At 42.3% G+C, this 21,129-nt stretch overlaps 1 protein-coding gene across 8 annotated transcripts in view; it reads left to right on the forward strand.

Annotated features, from left to right (window-relative positions):
* KATNAL2 (katanin catalytic subunit A1 like 2) overlaps positions 1 to 20,392 on the forward strand; it is a 96,380-nt gene extending 75,988 nt beyond the window's left edge. For 4 of the 8 annotated variants that reach the window (XM_068563475.1, XM_068563476.1, XM_068563477.1 and 1 more), the window contains 5 exons: positions 854 to 945; positions 3,108 to 3,218; positions 18,367 to 18,529; positions 19,348 to 19,450; positions 19,964 to 20,392. In XM_068563475.1, coding sequence (XP_068419576.1) covers positions 854 to 945; positions 3,108 to 3,218; positions 18,367 to 18,529; positions 19,348 to 19,450; positions 19,964 to 20,103 — 609 coding nt within the window. In that variant the 3' untranslated portion in view covers positions 20,104 to 20,392. Of the gene's footprint in view, positions 1 to 853; positions 946 to 3,107; positions 3,219 to 4,032; positions 4,542 to 7,515; positions 8,408 to 18,366; positions 18,530 to 19,347; positions 19,451 to 19,963 lie in introns of those variants that run through there. The other 4 variants (XM_068563478.1, XM_068563482.1, XM_068563480.1 and 1 more) reach the window with 4 other exon arrangements.
* The last annotated feature ends 737 nt before the right edge of the window (positions 20,393 to 21,129 follow it).

Below are 21,129 nucleotides of genomic sequence, written 5' to 3' on the forward strand. Positions count from 1 at the left end.
ATTCTTCAGCCTTGTTGCCCATGACTGGAACTCTGTCCTTTCTCTGCAATTCTTCCTTCTGAGAATAACCTTCTTATTGTCTCTAAGTGGTAAGGGAAAAAAATTATTAACTGATTTTATGTATTCCAAGGCTTTTGTGTCCATGTGGAACATGTTATTGGCAGGGGGTCTCAAGGGTTAACTAACAAATTAGCTAACAAACTAACTAACAAAGCTCAGGAACTGAGTTTTATCTTAAGCTGTCCCATTTATGATTAGTAAATTTTAAAAAATAAATTTATTTATTTTTATTTATTTATTTTTGGCTGCGTTGGGTCTTCGTTGCTGTGCGTGGGCTTTCTCTAGCTGTGGCGAGCGGGGGCTACTCTTCATTGCAGTGTGTGGGCTTCTCATTGCGGTAGCTTCGCTTGTGGTGGAGCACGGGCTCTAGGCGCACAGGCTTCAGTAGTTGTGGCTCGCGGGCTCTAGAGTGCAGGCTCAGTAGTTGTGGCGCACGGGCTTAGTTGCTCCACGGCATGTGGGATCTTCCCGGACCAGGGATCGAACCCGTGTCCCCCTGCATTGGCAGGTGGATTCTTAAGCACTGCGCCACCAGGGAAATCCTATGATTAATAACCTGGAGCTAACCACTTATTCTCTCTGGCTCTAACTTTACCAAGTGATAAATGGAAATAATTGGACCATGGGGTAGTGCTAGGGAGAAGTAACTGTAACGATTATCAAGTTATTGTGAAATAACAAAGTGAAGCATAAATGCTTAATATTACAGCTATCCTAAGCTTTTAATCTCTAGGAGCATCTGAGAACTTTAAGTATATGAATTTGAACACGTGGTTGCTTTTCTCCCACCCAGGTGTTATTTGAACTTGCCCGCTATCACGCCCCCTCCACCATCTTCCTGGACGAGCTGGAGTCAGTGATGAGTCAGAGAGGCACGGCTCCTGGGTAACAGACAGGGTTTTTTTGGTCATCACTTCTCCCCTTTCGTAAGTGTGTTTGATGGTCGGAAGCCCATCGACATTTACCAGCAGAATGAGCCTATTAATAAGCCCACAGATTTTCTGCAGGCACACGGAAAGGTCTTTAAATTAGATCCCGTTAACTCAATAGCTGATTTAAGTAGTTTTTATAACCGGAGGAAATGTCATCCTCCCTTCCCCCTTCCCCGCAGAGTGGATTTCAGGCCTGAAGATCACCCAGCCCCTGATCCCAGGCTGCCATAACCATCCTGCTGGCTCAAAATAGCCACCTGTGAACACCTCCCCTGGAGCCAGAGGGGCTGCCTGGGGGGAACGGGGCTGCCAAGGGCTAAGTCCTGAGAGGCAGCCCTGGATAAGGCGTGTGAGGCCAGGGTAGTCGCCACTTCTCTGTGACACCAGACTGTGGCTCAGCCAGACCGATTTTAAATATGTCACATATGTCACCTCTAAAGATTAAGTGTCCACTAATGTCCCCAGCAGGCAGAACACATCTCAGACTGTAATGAGGTTGTGTGTGTGTGTGTGTGTGTGTGTGTGTGTTTTAAGAACACCTTTCTGTCTTCATCAGAGGTGTTTTTCTTTGAAACTTTTTACTAAACTTGGTATCCCTGGCTTGAAAAAACAGCTCTCAGGGAAAACTCAACACGACTGCATTTATTGATGGCCTCTAATGGTCTATCATCAAGGCAGAACTAATATTAATAAAAAGTAAAAAATTATCTTGTTGGAAGTATAACTAGAATATAATTTATGAAATTTTACTTATTAAAAACCATTTTCCCAGCAGAGAAAAACAACCATCAAGGTGCACCCAAGATGCATGGGATTCATGTCGTTGATTGAAATGCAACTGTTTCTATGGCTTCATGGGTGCTAGTCAGCCCCAGGCTGGGCGCTCTGCCTCTCCAAAGGGGGCCTGGCAGGAACAGGCAACTGCACGGGGGCCTGGCTGGGAACCCACCAGGCCGCCCTAGTGGTCACTTCCTCTGCAAAGCCCTGTGCTCCTGGCCTGCCTCACTGCAGTGACACTCGCCCTTACATGCACTCTGCCCATCTCCATCCCCAGGGCCCTCCACAGCTTTGATTGAGCTACTTTGGAAACTCTTCATCTACCAGCCTTGAGCGTGTCAGTTTCCTTGTCTGGAAGTTAAACACTAAAACGAGAGTCTTCAAAGGATAAGGGAATAAGGGCAGGTGCTCTGAAGACTTTGGGGGTCATATTATGTTAAAAGAATAGTAATTATGTGTAAATGCTAGATAAATATATAACGATATTTATATTTATATTTCCTCTTAGATAGAAAGGGGCACAGTTGCTAAAAAACCCATAAGCCTAATTTGGGCTGCCACCATATACAGGCAGAGATGAGAAGCTGAAGGTCCTGTTGTGCTAGAAAGGCACTTTTTTGTCCTTTTAACTTGATCCACATGAGAGCCTCCCGGAGCCGGTCAGGACTTTGAGCCAATTTCGATTGTGCACATCCTATGGTGTAGTGAGAGCTCTTTCTTGGCGGGAGGGTCTCAGCAGTGGGGGTGGTGGGAAAATCGGAGGATGAATTTGCACAGAAAACTGCCTGTAATCTGCTGTGCAAGGAAAGCCTAGTTTCCATGTCATTATCTTGTCTCTTATTAGAAGAGAATGAAACATTGTGTTGTAGTTCATCTCTTCTTGGACAGTTTATATCCATACATTATACTAAAAGAAATAGTGTGTGTAAAATACTTTCATGCCTGCTATATAAATGAAAAGGATTATTCTCAATGAAGCCATTTTTTAAAAGGGTAAATGATACGGCAGGTCGACACAACCAGGCTGCCTTTTTTAATCTACTAGTGCCACTGTCTCCCCTTCGGTTATTTTCTGGTTCATTGCCAACCTTTGGTTTTCTTTTCAATATCATCATTATATTCATTTACTTCCTTTCTGTTACTGTTTGAAAGTAGTACCAATTGCTTGTTTTCTCCAACCCTGGGATGAGTAGCTCCTGAGAATGCGGCAGCGAAGGGGTTAGTTGTCAGAAGGGAACCCGGTCTGCCGTCACTGAGTCCTTGCTATGAGTGTCACCCTGGTCATGGAAGCAAAGACTCTGCCTCTTGGGAGCATCTCACCTCCTCGTCTTTCTCTAGGGGAGAGCACGAAGGAAGCCTGCGGATGAAGACAGAGTTACTGGTGCAGATGGATGGGCTGGCTCGCTCCGAGGATCTCGTGTTTGTCTTAGCAGCCTCCAACCTGCCGTGGTAAGAGATCTAGAGAGTACATTCTGAATACATTTTCATGAGCCACTGAGTACAGATGAAGATATTATACTGAGCACTTCAGGAAAAGTCCTCTTGTTTGGTTCCAGCCCCGGAAGATTAAGCTGAAGGCTTTCCTGGTCAAGTCCTCAATCCTTGCTACTTGTACCGTGAAAGAATCTGCCTGAACGGAAGGAACATAGGTCAGGGCTACCACTGACAATATTTAAAATGGACATTCTGAGTTTAAAGCCAAATTATTAACTGTGTTTAAGCAGGGGTTTGGCCGAGAACTATAAAATGCTAAAATCTGCAGGACTCAAAGAATATTCCAGAAATAATATGTTTGGATTTTAACAGTGTTAAAATTAACCTTTAAGTTAGGAGGAAAATCTTTACCTTAATGTTGCGCAGTAAATAGGAAGCTAAATAGTATCTAATTGAAAATATAATCTACTCTCAGAGTCTGTTATTCAGACTGTATCCCAGAGTGGTTTAAGACCAATTCTAGAAGCAGAACTGGGAAATAAGAGATGTTGACTAGAGAAAAATAATATCTACTTGGAGAGAATATTTTAAAAAATAATTATAATCCCTTTATAGTTCCAAGAATATTTTCACATACCTTGTTTCTTTTGAGCTGCAGATGAGACAGGAGACAGATAAGGAAATGCTGCTCTTGCCATTTGCAGAGGGGGTACCAAGGTCAGGGGAGGTCAGTCCACCCAAAGTCAACATCCTGTTTGCAGCAGAGCTGGGACTCATGACACTCTTCCCCTTCCCCCTACCTCGTCCATTTCTGTTTCTACATTCCAAGGTGAAAAGAGACGCCCTTCTGCTCGGGCACGCTGCTCACCTAGGCTCCCGAAGAGGAAGTCACTGGCAAGGGATGATGACGTTCATGTGTCGTCTGTTATTTTAACTACATTCGTAATTTCAACCCAGCTTCAACTCTTCTCAAAGTTATGAGACTTTTCTAATGTGCTACGGTGATCAGCATCTTACATTGTGAAGAGAGGGGTGTTTACACACAATGTTAAAGTTGAATCCAAACAGAGAACCATCATTTAAATGTGGCTGTGAAATCCTTTAGAGAAAGAATCTCCATTCCTTCACCTGTTTGAAACAGGGCTGATCATAACCTCTTTACTTATGACCCAGGGGGACTGTGAGAGTCAGCTGAGGAGGGTGGGTGAAAACTGGACAGCTTCGTGCACGGCTCCGGGAAGGGCTGTGCCCCCCAGGGAGGAATAGAGAGCCCTTACCTCCCAGCGAAACCTAGGACTTGGCTGAGGAGGTTATAGTGCTGCCGCAGTTTCCCTAAGGTGATCAGTTTTTGGTAAACCTCACATAAAATGGTTCAGAGAGGAAAAACAAAAAGCTAGTAAGCAATCAAAAAAAGCCTAGAAGGGTTTTTCTGAAAGAATTGCCTCTCGTCATGTCAAATGGCAAATACATATGTGCTTTTGAGCTCAGATTCCTAGACATCACAGATTGCATCCTTTCAGCATATCTGGGAACCGGTAAGTCCTATCCATTCTTGAACATCGCTGGGTTTAAAATAAAACTTTTTATGATGAAAAATTCTAGACAAACACTAAAGAGAAAAGAGGACAATGAACCCACCATTTCCTAGTTTCCATAACTAGCATCTTGCCCAATTGATTTAATCTATTGCTGCCTCCTCTCTTGTTTTGCCACAATATTTTAAACTGTATCCTAGATTCTCATGTTATTTCTCACATATATATACTTCAGCATATATCTTTAAAAAAAATAAGGACATTTTCTTACATTATCACAGTGTCATTATCAACCCCAACAAAATTAACAGTAATTGCTCAGTATCCTCTAATACCCAGTTTATATTCAGATTTCCCATATTGTTCCAAAAATGTCTTTTTACAATTGGTTTACTGAACTGGTAACCAAACAAGATTTGCATTTTGTAATTGGTTGTTCTCTTAAGTATCTTTTAATCTAGAACAGACTCCCTCTTTTTTTCCCCCCACTTGCGATTGACTTGATTGCTAGGGAGGTTGTCCTGCAGAGTCTAAACTTTCTGGATGTGGCTCATTGTATGCTCACGGTAATATTTAGCTAGTTCTTCTTACCCTTATAATTACTCTAGACTAAAAGTTAGATTGATTAGATTCGATTCAGGATCAATATAATTTTTTGGCGACATACTTCACACGTGATGCTGAGTACATCACACTGCATCGCATGCAGAAGTATGTAGTGCCCTGTTGTCCCACCTGTGGTGGTACCAAGATTGATCAGTGGGTTCAGGTGTGTCAGCCAGGTTCCTCTGCTCTATAGTTCCCATCAATGGTTGTAGCATCCACTGATGATCTTTGCCTGAATCACTTATTTCACTAGAGGTGTGATTCTATCATTCCTTCTGATTGATAGCTGGAATTATTCTCTACCATAGAACTTTCCCCCATCCAATAGGGTTATTTGGTTACCCTGAAATGTAGTTCATACTTGAAAATCAGCATTCGTTCTCTGATTTTTAGAGTCATGAGTTGTGCCCTAGCAACCTCCAGTGGTAACCAGTGAGTCAGTCTCCCTCCCTCCCTCTCTCTCTCTCACTATGATCTCATGACTTGTTTGGTATAACATCATTAGTTTTTTTTTTACAGCTTTATTGAGATATCGCTCACATACCATACAATTCACCATTTAATGTGTACAATTCAATGGTTTTAGCTATATTTATATTTATATGATTATACAACCGTCACCGCAATCAATTTTAGAACATTTTTCTTTACCCTGAAAAGAAACCCTGTACCCATTAGCAGTCATCCCCATCTCCTACCCCAAGCACTAAGCAACCACTAATCTATTTTCTGTTTCTGTAGATTTGCCTATTTTTATACCTATGAGTGGAATTATTATGGTAACTCTATGTTTAACTGAGGAGCGACCAATCTGTTTTCCAAAGTGGCTGCACCATTTTAGATTCTTACCAGCCATGGATGAAGGTTCCAATTTCGTCACATCCTCATCAACACTTGATATTCTCTGTCGTTTTGATTATAGTCATCCTAGTGGATGAGCAGTGGTATCTCCTCTCTTTGATTTACATTACCATGATGACTAGTGATATTGAGCATCTTTTCATGTACTTACTGGCCAATTGCATATCTTCTTTGGTGAAATGTCTTTTCAAATCCTTTGTCCGTTTTTAAGTTATTGAGTTATAAGATTTGTTTTGTCCTCTATCAGATTTGTAGATATTTTCTTCTGTTCTGTGGCCACTAGTCTGTCTTCCCTCCCTCCCTCCCTCCCTCTCTGAATTTTTTGTTCCTCTTTCTCTCTTCATGCCTTTGCTAAACTTCCCATGTCTGTCCCATTTCCCAAGCTCCGAGCCTTTCAGAAGACCCTGTAACTGGTTTTTCTAGAGCAGTGCTGTCTAATAGAAATATAATGTGAGGCACACATACTTAAAAAATTTCTAGTAGCCACATTAAAAATTATCAAATGAAACAGATAAAATGCAATTTTGATAACATATTTTATTTAACCCAGTATATCTAGAATACTATCATTTCCATATATAATCAATATACAAATTATTGTAATATTTTACATTCTTTTTTTCATACTAAATCTTTGAAATCCAGTGTACACTTTATACTTAGGGCATGCTTCAGTTTGGACTAGGCTTGTTTCAAGTGCCCAGTAGCCACATGTGGTTGGTAGCTACTGTACTGGACAGCACACATCCGGAGACTGATTGTCAGCCCCCATGCTGCTGTGGCAGAGATTGATAACTGCCTCCCAATATTTACTTCATCCTTCTACTTTCATAATAGAACCCCAACTTTTGGATTCTATTTCTTAGCCTCCCCTTCTGTTAGGCGTGGCAGGGCCAAGCTTCTTTGTCATTTGCACAAGATGACCCAGGCTCAATTTGAATATTCTGCTCCAGACCTGGAATCAGCCATTGATTCACAGAGCCCTGGTTCCCTTTAATGGGAAATACTATTTAGAGATCACAGTCTCACAGTTATGGGTGTTCCTTGCTACTGGATTATCACAGCTTCTTGGCCCTTTGATTGGGCAGAGCTAGGAAATACACACCTAGTTTTAAAAAGAGGCAAAGGATGAGTTCATACTAATATTTACCACTCAAATTTAAGATTACAAGGTTTTTAGTTAAATTATTTGATTTTATATTTGTGTCTTTTCTCTAATTGTGAACATTTTAGTTCTTAACAACATTAATATAATTGCTATTCACTTTATCCTAATATGTAGATATATTTTATATTTGTGTCTATAACAGAATTTTCAGTAATAATACCAAACCTATCATAACAGTAACATTTTGATGAAGAAAATGGTACAGACCTGGCGTAACTAAGATGGAAGAGCTAATTCTGGATTTCTCATCGTCAGCACTCTTGACATTTGGGGCCAGAGAATTCTCTGCTGTGGGGCCTCCTGCGCGCTGTACCATGCTGAGCGGCATCCTTGGTCTCTCCCCGCTAGACGCTGGTAGCATCGCCCCCAGTTGTGACCGCCAAAATAGGTCTCCAGACATTGCCCAGGGAGGGGGGCAAAATCACCCCCGGCTGAGGCTCACTGGACTAATGGAAGGAATGACAGACATTATTTAGAGACAAACTGTCACATCCTCCACAAACTCTCAAGTTTTTTTTAAGAACTCCATAAAATAACTGAACTTGGTTTACTTACACAAAAGGTTGTGTATTATAGAAATTGTTCTGTATTTTTATTTTTTCCATAACAAAATGTTCTGGAGATCTTTCCAAATAAGTACAGAAAGTTCTCCCTCCTTTCCTTTGTAGCTGCGTGTATTCCATCTTGTTCATATGATAATCTACCCCAATCACCTACTGATGGGCATTTGGGCTGTTGCTACTCTTTTGCTCTTATAAATAATGTTGCAATGAGTAATGGTGTGCATATATCTCTTTGCGTGTTTGCCAGTGTATCTTTGGGGAAGGTTCCTGGAAGTAGAATTGCTGGGTCAAAGGGTTAATGTGCATGAAATTATAGTAGAGATTGCCAAATTTCCCTCCATAGAGGTTGTACATTTTGTATTCCCACCAGTGTCCTGCTTTCATTACTTAACATTATAGTAAGAACATTTCCAACGTCATTAAATAATCCTTGAAAATTGGATTTTGTAATGGCTGCCCAAAATTCCCACATGTGACTATACCACAATTTAGTTAATCATTCCTTTCCTGTTGAACATAAAGGATGCTCCCAACTTTCTCTATTATAAATAACACTGAAATGAACTTCCTTGAATAAAAATCTTTGACCAAAATCTAGTTATTTCTTGAGTACAGATTTCTGGAAGTAGGATTGCTGTATGAAAGGGCATAGATTTTTTTTTAAGTATTTTGCTACATATTGTCCAAGTCCTTAAATGAGGAAATAGTATATTTTTATCAAGAATATTGGGACAGACCTTTATTTTGGCTTCAGGGTCTTAGATGAGGAAATAAACTTATCTGATTCAAGCAATCTTTGCTTGTTGGGGAAATAACTAAATTATACCAAACTATGTAAAAACCCAGTCGTAAAATCCCCAAAGAAATTCTTTATGGTTGGTTAGTGGTATTTCTTATCTACAGCGTCTTCCAGGGCACTAGGCTATCATCTACTGCTTGTTAACTTATCACTTTCCCTAGACAAATCCATTCTGTGTCAAAGGGCTAGTCATTTTCTCCCTTCTCAGCAGTGAGGTGGCGTGCAGCATCTTGGTTTATTCAGTGCTTCTCCTCCAAGGAGCGCCTTCCTTGATCTATAGCATCACAAAGGACAAGAAGGAAGCAAGAAATAACAGCTCATCTGTGTCATTTGATGTGTAAATTAGCAATGAGAAGAATAACGGATGTTGCATATTTAATATTACCACTTAAAGTAATAGCCATGGAAGAAATGTTTAACAAGCACAGTTAGGGCTAATTTGACCCGCCTCGATTGTTGAGTATTCACAAGCTCAGGCCTAGGAGTCCAAAGGGAAACAAAATACTGAACAGGGCTATTAAGGCAAATGCCATCTTTAGATGTCTGTTACACTTGATGATAGTTCGTACAAAGAAGGTATAAAAATTGTATGTGTGAAGCGTGTTGAAACTCATCTTTTCCTTGTTGTTTGCAAAAGGGCTAGACATTTCACTATCCCTTTTAAAAATCATCCACCTGGTATGACCACACTCTGGATTTAAAAAAAAAAAATCTTAATATGTAAAGAAAGCATAAGATCCTAGAGATTCTGGCACTGGGAATGTGCAAGGATGTACCCATGTATACTGACTTCTTCCCATATGGGCTCTCTCCTGTCTGGCTTGAGATTCCTATAGACCTGTATACATGTGATTGAAGCGGTCAGCAGACATAACCCTGGGTTTTTCCGCAGTAGCTCCATGTGTCTCCTGGGCTCTAGGGAGAAGCTGTGCTCTCTGAGGTCCTACCTTTTGGCCTCGTGCCTTGACTATCATTACCCTCTAGATCAGCATTTCTCCAAGAATGGTTTCCCACAGGTCATTATCCAAAAAATGGGATCTAGTGGGATCTAATTTAACTCAGAGATACTGAGTTACAGTTAAACTGATTTCCACCCTGGCAGGACTTCTCAGTGCCTTTAAGGTGCTATTGTGTGTTGTGACTCTCCAAGAAAAGCTATGAGAAAGCAGTACATTCCATATTTATTTGACCCCAGAATCCCTTCCTTAAGGAGCGTCTCATAAGACCACTGTTCTATTTGAAAACCTTTCGGGAAACCGTGGTTTGCATTAACTCACTCTGATCTGATAATTGCATCTTTCATTGCAATAGCATTCAATCATGCTTTCAGGCTTTTAAAATCTTCTATCGTTTTAAAAAAGGGACAGCAGGCCCCAAATGAAGTCACTTGTTCTAAGCCCACATCATCAAACCGAGACTCAATACTTAACCTAATAGCAGTTTCAATCTCTCCCAGGAATGTAATCTTAACCAGTCAGTCTGGAATTACCTGGTTAGTACTAGTGAGGTAATCCACTGGATAGACTCTGCTGTTCCCCAAAAGAAGGTGACCTTACCCAAAACAATCCACTCTTTGCTCATAACTTTCTTGTTGCATCTCCTTCTGCCTATAAAACATCTTCCATTTTGTACGTGTCTTCAGAGCTCCTTTCTGTTTGCTAGATGGGATGCTCCTGGTTTCCTGAATCACTGAACAAAGCCCATTAGATCTTTATATTTACTCATTTGAATTTTGTTTTTTAGCAATAGTATGTCCGTGCCTACCAGTGGTCAGATTGCTTTGCTTGAAATTTCTTCTCTCCATACAAAGCTTCACTAACCTGTGCAATGATATCAAGTTCATGATCCTCCATGTGTGGTTGATGGGTGATTCTGACACAACCAGGAAAAAAGTGTGTGGTGCAGGATTTGGTAGGTGCAGCGGGGCAGACACAGGACTGCCTGGGCAGGAGGTTACTAGGAGTAACCTTGCCCTTGCCCCATTCACACCTTCTCAGTTTGTTTGGTGTCATCAGACATAAATTGATTTCAGCCTGGCCTACTGTGGCATTACTTTATCTTAACAGGGTGCAGGTTGACATGTGAACTGTAATTCTAAAACCAAATTTTAAAAAGTATAAAATTAACATAACCATTTTACAGAAAATTTGAGAATTAGGGGAAAACTGCTCATAATTTCACCACTGTGACATAAGTATTATCATCTTTGTATATACCCTAATGGTGAAGATGGTTTGGTTACTTGCTATCATTTGTTGCCTTTGTATCCTTCTGTGGTAATCTTTTTCCCCCAAGAGGGAAATCACTCTCACCATTTTGGCTATTTAGAAAAATAATACATGTTCATTATAAAAATCATATTTTATATGCTTTGGTGTTGCTTGAAAGTGCACAGTCCCCTATAACTGTACACACAGACACCACCCCACGCCCCACACACAGAAACACATGTGAACGTTCATGGATACGTATTATTTTGTTCTATGGCCTGTTTTTTTCTTTCACTTAATACATTGTGGACAACTTTGAAAATCTACCTAATTCCATATAGAATCCCACATATGAGTGGGCCATAATTTATTTGACTTTTCTTTTTCTTGAGGGTTTTAATATGGCACCAGCGCATTGGACCAAGCTCCTTCCACCACGACTCCCAGCACAGACACTCAGTGGGGGGCAGTTTTCCCTTTGACGTTTTAGCTGGAGCTGGGCAGGTATTATCAAAAAGGCTTTGTGTCCTGGTGGACCTCCTCTTCCCAGTCCTTTGTTAGGGAGAATGAGCTTTTCTTGAGGCTTCCGTCTGTGCCTGTTAGCAGTTTGTCAGTGGGCTTCTCCAGCGCCCCGTGTGGGAGGTCTGAGGGAGGCAAAAAAGAAACCTGAGAACACTGCTGTGTCGTTCCGCATGTCCCCTGCTCCCTAGCCCCTCGTCCTCCTCCTTTCCAGTGTCTTCCTATGTTTAGATGCTGTATTACATGCAGTGAATTTTAGTGGTAGTGGTTGGACTAGAGAAGGATGGGCTACTCCATCTTGGCCAGAAGCGAGTCTCTCTCATATTTTTGATTCCCTCTTTTATCATTTTATACATCTTAAACACAATTATTTTATCGTCTGTATCAGTGGAGTTTAATTCTGTTCTTAGTTTCTTCTGCAGACTCTCATTCTTGGTGGTTCGTTATATGTTTCAGAATTTTGGATGGTGAGCTTACATTTAGTGAGGGGAACTCTATCTGTGAGAATCTTACACGTGTCCTTTCACAGAAAATTTATGTCTGACTGTGTCAGGCTTTGGACAACTGTAAGCTAATTTCTTAGCATAGGGCTTCTTCATCCATCCATGCCAGTGAGGGTAGGTTGGATTCTGAATTATCAGTGAAGACTTTTTCCCACCCCAAAGTATAAGACAAATTCCCTTGGTTCTTTCCATTGCTAGTGGGGAGATTTTTCTAACCCATCCTTGCATAGAGGATGTGCCATCCGGTTTTTTGTTTTACGTGATGGGCCTTGTTTCTACCTACCATCTTGAATGGGCCCAAGGCCTTCTGTGCTCTGCCACAGGTAGACTTTAAAATCCAAACTTTTTTTGTAACTAAGAGGCAAACACTCAGCCACAGCTTCAATTTCAGCTGCCCAGTCTTGATTTTTTGGCTTCCTCTTTATTTTTAGGGCTTGAGAATTTTGCTGCTTCCTGTGGACTCATTTGTTGTGTATACCAAAAGTGTTTCCTATAATTCACCAAGCTTTTAAAGTGGCTTTATAACAAGAGATTTCTGAATATCTAGTTCATCATTTTGCTGGAAAAAGAAGATTCCCATTTCTTCTCTCAATTATTGATCATAAATTTTCTCGCAAGAGTAATAGGAATGTATCTCCTTGTTGGTATTGTAGTAACTCGAAGTAATTGTCATTCTTTAGTATAAATATGTGATGCTCTTACCCTAACATCAGTAGGACATAGACTGAACTGATGGCTCTCCTGTTGGATCCCCTTGTCTCTTGCTTGTGAGCTCACTCTTCAGAATGAGAAGTGCAGTCTCTGGAGATTAGAGGCCCCCTGTGGAGACTACATCTTTCACCTCATCTTCAAAAGCACTGCCCAGCCAAGTGAGTTGAATAAATCATCCCTTTAAATCATCATTTCCTTTTTTTTTTTTTTTACTAAAGATGAAAATAGAATGCTTTATTCCCAAGTTGATGCTTGTTTTCTCTGTTAATTCGAACAAAGGATGCTTATAAAATGCTAATTTTCCACAAAGCAGATTTACCTTCATAAATAAAGACTGGGCTTTAAGGAAGCAGATCACTTACATGAAGCCAGTAGCCCTGAACTGAAAGTTTATTCATTCACTCAAGTAGTATCTATTGAGTACCTACTGTGAGTATTCTGCATGATGGAAGGAGGGTGAACCCAAGATACATGGTCCATGATCCTTGGCCTCCAGAGGCTGGCTATCTGATGGGACAATGGGTGAGATATAAACGCAAATAACTAAGAAGTGAGGATACAGCCAGCCACGTGGCTGGTACAGACAATAAGTAGAATAAAATTATATCGGGAAGAGGCCATTTCTGATTAAAGATATTTAAAAGAAAAGGGGGTAGAGAGCACTTGAACTGGACCTGTGAAAAGGACCTGGCTCTTGGTAGACAAACTGGAAGTTCCAAGTAAAGAAAATGACCTGAGTACATGCTCAACTAGGATGGCAAAATGTAGATTCAGATAACGGCCAACAGAGCAGTTTGGCCCAAGTGGGAAGTGTAGGTAGGAGTCAACTTACGCAGAGCTCAGTGCAGGAGACAAAGTAAACTTCAGTGCTTTATTCATTGACTCCCTGTCATCTACCAAAGAATACAGTTCCTGAATCTGCTTTTCAAGGATTGCCACGATCTCTGACTTCACGTTGGTTATGGACATACTGCAAAGACTTTGCCTACAAAACTGAAGGTTGCTTTTCTCTTGTCACACTGAGATGGTTTGAACTTAATGTTTTCACTATGGAATGAACAAACTAGAATTATGTTTGATTTCCAAATTCTGTTAAATTTGGAATGATCATTATCCCAGGAACAACACAGTTTAACAGGGGAGACAGGCCAAGGGCTGAGGAAGGGCCCGGAAGATTTGGCGCGGGGAGCCCAGGTGCTCAGGTGCAAGGCCTCCTGGCCCATGCAAGCTGTCTAGGTGACCAGTGGGCGCTGCCACCTTGTATATAGCAGTGGGCACCGGTCCAGTGGCCAGGCTGTGAGGTCTGTGAGCCTCACTGTGTCACAGTCACTCTTGCTGGTTGCTTTTGACCTTCGAGGTGATGGAAGTACCAAATGACCAGGATAAAGGAGATGTGAGAACAGAATAACTTGGGTGTAAAAATCAAAATGTAGCAGCTAAAGGGAGTGTTTTCTGGCTGCTGCAGGTTAACTTTTTTCACATAAATATATTGGCATAAAGAATGATTCCTGGGTACATTCCATTTGTCCTTTGTTTCCTCCCTTGTATGATTATATTATCATTGATGTCATTAAAAGTGCATTAATCAGGCTTGGCTGTCAGAGAGTTGCACTTATTTTGTGCCCACAAGCAGTTTTGAGGTAAATCTCTTGCTTTAGGGCATTAGCTGATCAATACAATCATCTATAGTGAGGGATTGTTTTCCCACCTCCCTCTGCCTGCCTGCATTTTCCTAGGGCATTCGGGGATCTGGTCTTCCTTTCAATAAGAAGTCCCCCTGGCTGGGATGAAGAGACCAGAGGTGCTCCCACCAAAGAGACTTCCTTCTGCAGCCCCTGCCCTTTCAGGAGGGGCAGCTGGTCCAAGGAAAGGCCTTGGGGGAAATAGGGCAACTGCTCATCAACCCAGCACTGCCATTTCCCCAGCTTATTCTCTCTTCCTTCCTAGTTTTAGCTTCAGGTTCCCAAGTCTTATTTTACTGTTAAAGTTTACAGGACCAACATTCCTGCAGTCCAAGGCCCAAACCTCCCAGTTACTGCCTATTATTTACATTGAAGTAGGGAGTTTGTCATATTCATTTCTGTGTATCGGAGACTCAGCAGTGACAGTACACTTGGCGGGTGGGCAATGTTGCTGGACCGAATTCCTAAATGTGAGTCTAATGGTTTCTCTTCTCTGTATCTCCCTGACCCCCCCCCTCCTTTCGTCCCCCCTCACTCACCTCCTCCTGCCGCTAATCGAGGCCCAGCTCTCTGCTAACTGTCTAAAACAGCTCTGAATTTACTCAGACATATCAGGTATTCAGTCAAGTTTATCTTCTTGGAGGCACATCTTCCAGAGCCTTCTCACCTTCTCCAAAATGAGCGGATTGTCCTCTGCACCCTAGGCGCCCCCCCACCCCCCGCGTCATCCTGGAGGTTTCCTTCTCTCTCTATGTCAGACCCTCTGTTTCTTGGAGCCCATGTGGCCCTTTGGTTTGGTTTCTCTCTCCCTTTGGTCCTCCAGTACTTTCCCGATAAAGGGTACATGGGAGGTAATATTTTTTAGGCTCTGCATATTGAAAATGTCTTTATTCTATCCTCCCACTTAATTGATGGTTTGATCAAGATACAGATTTCTACACTGGAAATTATTTTTCCTGGACTTCCCTGGTGGCGCAGTGCTTAAGAATACACCTGCCAATGCAGGGGACACGGGTTCGATCCCTGGTCTAGGAAGATCCCACGTGCTGCGGAGCAACTAAGCCCGTGCGCCACAACTACTGAGCCTGTGCTCTAGAGCCCACGAGCCACAACTACTGAAGCCCGCGTGCCGTAGAGCCTGCGCACCGCAACTACTGAGCCCACGTGCCACAACTGCTGAAGCCCGCGTGCTCAGAGCCTGTGCTTTGCAACAAGAGAAGCCACTGCAATGAGAAGCCTGCACACCGCAATGAAGAGTAGCCCCTGCTCGCCGCAACTAGAGAAAGCCCACGTGCAGCAACAAAGACCCAACGCAGCCAAAAATAAAAATAAATAAAATAGTTATAAAAAATTATTCTTCCTCAGAATTTTGAAGGCATTGCTCTATTTTCTTTTAATATCTCACATTGATGATGAGAAATCTTATTCTCCATTCATTGGATGCAACCTGTTTTTCCTCTCTGGAAGCTTTTATGATCCTCTGTTCGTTCTCAGGGTTCTGAGATTTCACCGTGATGTGACTTGGGGTCTCCCTGCTGTTACTGTGCTAGTATCAGGCCAGTTACTGAGGCACAGTCTCCAGAGTCTCACTGTTTGGGTTCAAGTCCAGGGCCGCCATTCACTAGCTTTGACCTCAGGCAAGCTACTCGACCTCTATGCCTCAGTTTCCTCATCTTAAATGAAGATATTACCTACCTCATAGGTAGGTTCTGAGAATTAATTAATATCTGGAAAATGCTTGAAACAGTACCTGCCACCTGGTGAGTGCTATTTAAGCACTAGCTTTTATTAATATTTCAAACGTAAAAAATAATTTCCCAGAGCTCTGCAAAGTTCCCTTGACCCTGTGTCTGGAATATAAATGTTGGCCCTGAGAGGGGGCGTGGTTGTGCAGGTGGCTGTCTCTGATGAGATGAATTTCAACAGGGTGAAGCTGATAAAGAACAAAGCAAATGCGAAAAAGAAATAGGTAATTGTTATTGCCGGGAAAGCAGCCCTGGAGTGGATTCTCAGCTCAGGACGGGAGGAATGATAGGTAAAGAAAAGACACAATCTTTTAAGAAACCTGGTCGCTCCAGTTTAGGATTCAGATATGCTCCCTGGAAGGGTATTTTCATGTTTTCAATTTAAAAGGAAATATGACATAGATTCAGAGTAAGAAAAAAGGGAGGGTGCTTTGGAAATTCTCGGTGTCTTTATGAGTGAGAAAATCTGGTGGTGATGTTTTCATTGTTACTCTTTATTATCGGCTAAGCCAGACCAACACACAGGCATTTCCTAATTTCTGTGCTAGAAAATCAGAGAGATATTTCCCTCCCGTCTAGGAGCTTGAAATTTTAACATAAAAAGAGTTCACAAACTCACACTCAAAAATGATCTGTTTTTAATAGGAATGGTAACTCAAGGTAACCAAAGAGCCCCAGTTAATGAGGGAAAGCTCTACTTTACATAATAATTCTAAATAATCATTTGGAATGGAAAAAAGTTTTAAATCACCATTTTGCACCACTCTCATGAAACAGTTGATTCAAAGATCATCAACAGATGCTAAAACCACTAGTTGAAAGGAATGGGGAAAGGGGTATTCACATGGTGCCAAAGTACTGTATGTAGAATATTTACTCCTTACAAAGAGATGCTTGAGAGACCGTCCAATGAAGAGAGCTGTGGTCACCAGATGATCTCAGTAATTAAACATCACATCACTAGCAGTGAGACACACCAACATTGGATTCCAATGTAATGAATGCGAAAACATATTATCTATGAAATATACTTGCAAAAAATGTTTATCCTGATTCTGATTAAGCTTTGAGGTCTAACTTCCGTCTTGGAGGACAGGGGATACAGGAACCAGTTACATGATACCATGAGGAAAACATCAGATGAATCCAGAATGTGGGACATTGTACAGCTAGCCTTACCTATTCAAAAAGGGGCCAAGGCAAGGAGACTGCTTTGGATTACAAGAGATTTAAGAGACATAATCATATGCAGTGCATAATCCTTGATTGAATGTTGGTTGGGAAAACTGTAAGAGATATTTTGGGGGTGATTGGAGAGATTTTAACATGGAATGGGCATTAGACATATTATTCAATCTGTGTTAATTCTGTTAGTGTCATAATGGTATTCTAGTTATATAAGGAAATGCCCCTTTTTTGGGAAATGCATACTGAAGCATTTGGGGGTGGGGTTTCATGATGTAATTTACATTGAAATAATTTAACAAGAATAGATAAATATATATGAAGCAGATACGGCAAAATGTTAACTGTTGTTGAATCAAGATGGTAGGTATGTGGATATTTGTTGTTTTATTCTACTTTTCTATTTGCTTGAAATTTTTATATTAAGAAATATAAGGAAATGGCCTGCAAATGCAAAATTGCATAAACCTGGCCTGATAGTGTTTTGGGAGGCCAGGAATGAGTGTTTCAAAGGGCCACATTTGCACTGGGTGCCCAGGAAGGAGCAGTTGCACTTTACTTCACCAGAGCAATGGGGTGAGATAGTCATTCAGTCCAGAATTTATGAGAGTTTTGGAAGAATTAGCGTACTTCCCAGAGTGCCCAAGTTATGTCAGGAATAGTGTACTCATTGGCAGGATCAGGTTGAATAATTGATGTTACAGCTGCAGTGGGAATGCTCGTTTGGTTGTTGTTAGCTGGATTTATTCCCCCTCAAATTAAGTCACCTAAAATTACCTCCTTCACATGAGGTATTTGGGGGATGTATTTTTTCTTTCTCTTTTTCTTCCTTCCTTCCTTCCTTTCTTCCTTCCTTCCTCCCTCCCTCCCTCCCTATCTCTTTCTTTTTTTCTTCTTTTTAACCATTTGTTTCTCCCAAACAACATGAAGTAATGGTCCTATCCACTCAGACATAGATGTAGAGTAACAGTTAAGATGCAGGATTGGTTCCTGCTAAATTTGTTCTTCAAATATAGTTGTTGCTTAAGAAGTGAGTTACTGCCACAACCAGTTCCTTTGTTTTGGACGTGACTCAGGGAGCTAGACTGTGCCATGTTGCGGCGCCTGGAGAAGAGGATTCTGGTGGACCTCCCGAGCCAGGAGGCCAGGCAGGCCATGATCCACCACTGGCTGCCCCCCGTGAGCAGGGGCAGCGCCCTGGAGCTGCGCGCGGAGCTGGAGTACAGCCTGCTGAGCCGGGTGAGCTGCCTGGGGAGGCGCCTCGGCCGAGGGGCCGCCCCGTGACCGTCTTCTCAGCAGGGTCTTCTCAGCTGTTCGGAGCCTTGAGTCACTTAGAAAAGATCCAAGCTGCCCCAACGATGCAACAGGCCTCTCCTTCATGAAAGACCGAGCTCTTTGTCCCTCGGAAACATTCAAGCAGAGAGAGATGTGATAAAGTGGAAATAGCATAGGGTTTAGACTCAGAGGACCTACGGTCAGATTCTGGCCCTGCCACTTATTAGCTGTGTGCCATCAAGGAAGTCACTTCCTCTCTGAGCCTCAGCTTCTTTATCTGTGAAATGGGTAACAGGCCACAGAGGATTACTGTGATGATTAAATGCAAGTCTTTCACAAAAGGAAAAGCATGTTACCCCCATGCCCACTGGTGTCATTGCCTCCTTGAGGACACCTGAATGTGATGTTCTCTGAGGTTCCTTAAAGGCAGGTTATAATCCTATTTACAAGAACAAAAGTGTCTACCAAATTTTGCCATCCTTGAATTTGGGCACAAGGGCCCCAGTAGGCTGGCTTGGGTGGGCCAGTCGTCACCAGCATCTCACCACCTACGTTTGGGTGGTGTTCGGAAGTTGTTTGTTACCCAAATCCTTAGGTTATCCAAACACGTTAGCAGCCTCTCTCCCCCTAAACACTATTTATCTGGGAATCTTTATATAGTGTCCATGGGTGACAGATACAGAATCCAAACAGGGGCTCTGACACCATGTCCTGCCTGTAAGAATGTAACCACCACCAGCATTCTGCCTGCTGCCTAATGGCTGGGTTTGCGGCTGTTTCAGGAGATGGAGGGCTACTCGGGCTCGGACATCAAGCTAGTCTGCAGGGAAGCAGCCATGCGGCCTGTGAGGAAGATCTTCAACGCCCTTGAAACTCAGCAGTCAGGTATGGTGAGGATGACAGCCAAGGTGCTCTGGGAGAGAAATTTGTTTTTAAAAATGGGGCTTTCACCAGCAGGTGGCGCCTTGCCCCTGCTCTTTGTGGCTTGTTACACCGGCCCTCGTTCTTTGGTCAAAAATCCTCCTTCAGCACCCAACTCCTTCCTCCTCTGCTGCTCTGTTTCGGATCAACTTTGCCCCCAGATGATAAACTCCTTAGGGCTCGGGCTTTTATTTCCCTGGCACACTATGTTGGGCTGGATCCATTTGTGGCACTATATTAATATTAAATACTACTTTATAATGATACATTTAAGTCACATTTTGTGTATGGGCTTCAGGGGCTGAGTTGCACATTAAAGACTTTTTCCCCCAGCCCTCTTTAGTCTTGCCTGTTGCTGCATTAACCATTAAGAATGCTGCATTATGCATTGTCTTGAAAGAAGGTCTATCAGTGTTTCAAGAGCATTGATCACCATTAGGTAGATTGTTGTGCTGTTCCTCTTGTGTTTTTATCTAGAGAGCAGCAGTTTACCTGGGATCCAGCTGGATACAGTGACCACTGCTGACTTTTTGGATGTGCTAGCCCACACCAAGCCTTCAGCAAAAAATCTGGCTCAGAGATACTCAGCCTGGCAAAGCGAGTTCGAGTCTGTGTGAAATCACATTTACCCTGACTTGGCCACAAAGACAACTACAGAGGCCTCCTCGTTAATTAGTGTAAGTGGAAGAAGAACATTATGCTTGGAATAGAAAACAGAAAATTATTCTTAAAGACTGGATTAATTTGGACAACTGTACCATTTTGGAAATATATATTTTCATGGTCGATGTCAGCAAAATATTGAAGATTCCAATTACAGGTATGTGTGCTATGAGGTCTTGCAACGGAGACTTTTCTCACAATGAGATCCCATAACATTTAGATGAATAATTCCTTGTAGTGTTCCTCATTTGTGAACTGGCATTTTCATTTTGAAAAAGACGTGGTACGGAAAGTTGTGTTGGGATGCACAGGGTGTTTCTGAGTTGGGGAGCCAATCAGAAGCTAAGTTTGACAGACCATCTGACAGCTGACAGTTCAAGGGTGGATAAGGGTGCGAGCAAGGAAAAGAAACAGCGTCTGCTTCTCTTGACAATATTCTGAATCTCATCTGCTCTCCCTGATTCTGACTCCAGTCAGTTTTATCAGCAGAGCAAACCCCTACCAGACTAGCCCCACTCAGGAATATCACTGGCCCATCTCTGGAGATGAGCTAATAGCAGTGGTAACAAGCACTCCACTATCACTACCTACCAGTTGCAGTGTTTTGAGTTCTGGCCCCTAATAACATCTTCACATCTCACATCCTGTGTGTTCTGCCCTTCTCCTTCCATTGCCACAGCTCCTGATTGGATCCAAAACTTAGGATGGGGTACCTGAGCTTCTAGAACAGTCTTCCCTGCTCTTAGGCTCCACCACGTCTCCTTATGGGGTTGGAAACAGCTAGAAACATCTCATTCAGAAACCCACAATCTGAGGCATCTACTTTCAACTCCTGGTAAATTCTGAAGGCTTCCACCAAGTAATGCCACCCCTTCCCCCACTTAGAATTTTCCTGTGGTCACCTTCTGTTGTCTCCCTTGCCTTGTTTTCTTCATCCCTGCAAGGCCGACTCCTCCAGAGAAGAAAACACTTCCAGGAAA

Source organism: Eschrichtius robustus, chromosome 14, assembly GCF_028021215.1.
Source record: "Eschrichtius robustus isolate mEscRob2 chromosome 14, mEscRob2.pri, whole genome shotgun sequence".
In the NCBI taxonomy this organism is placed as follows: domain Eukaryota; kingdom Metazoa; phylum Chordata; class Mammalia; order Artiodactyla; family Eschrichtiidae; genus Eschrichtius; species Eschrichtius robustus.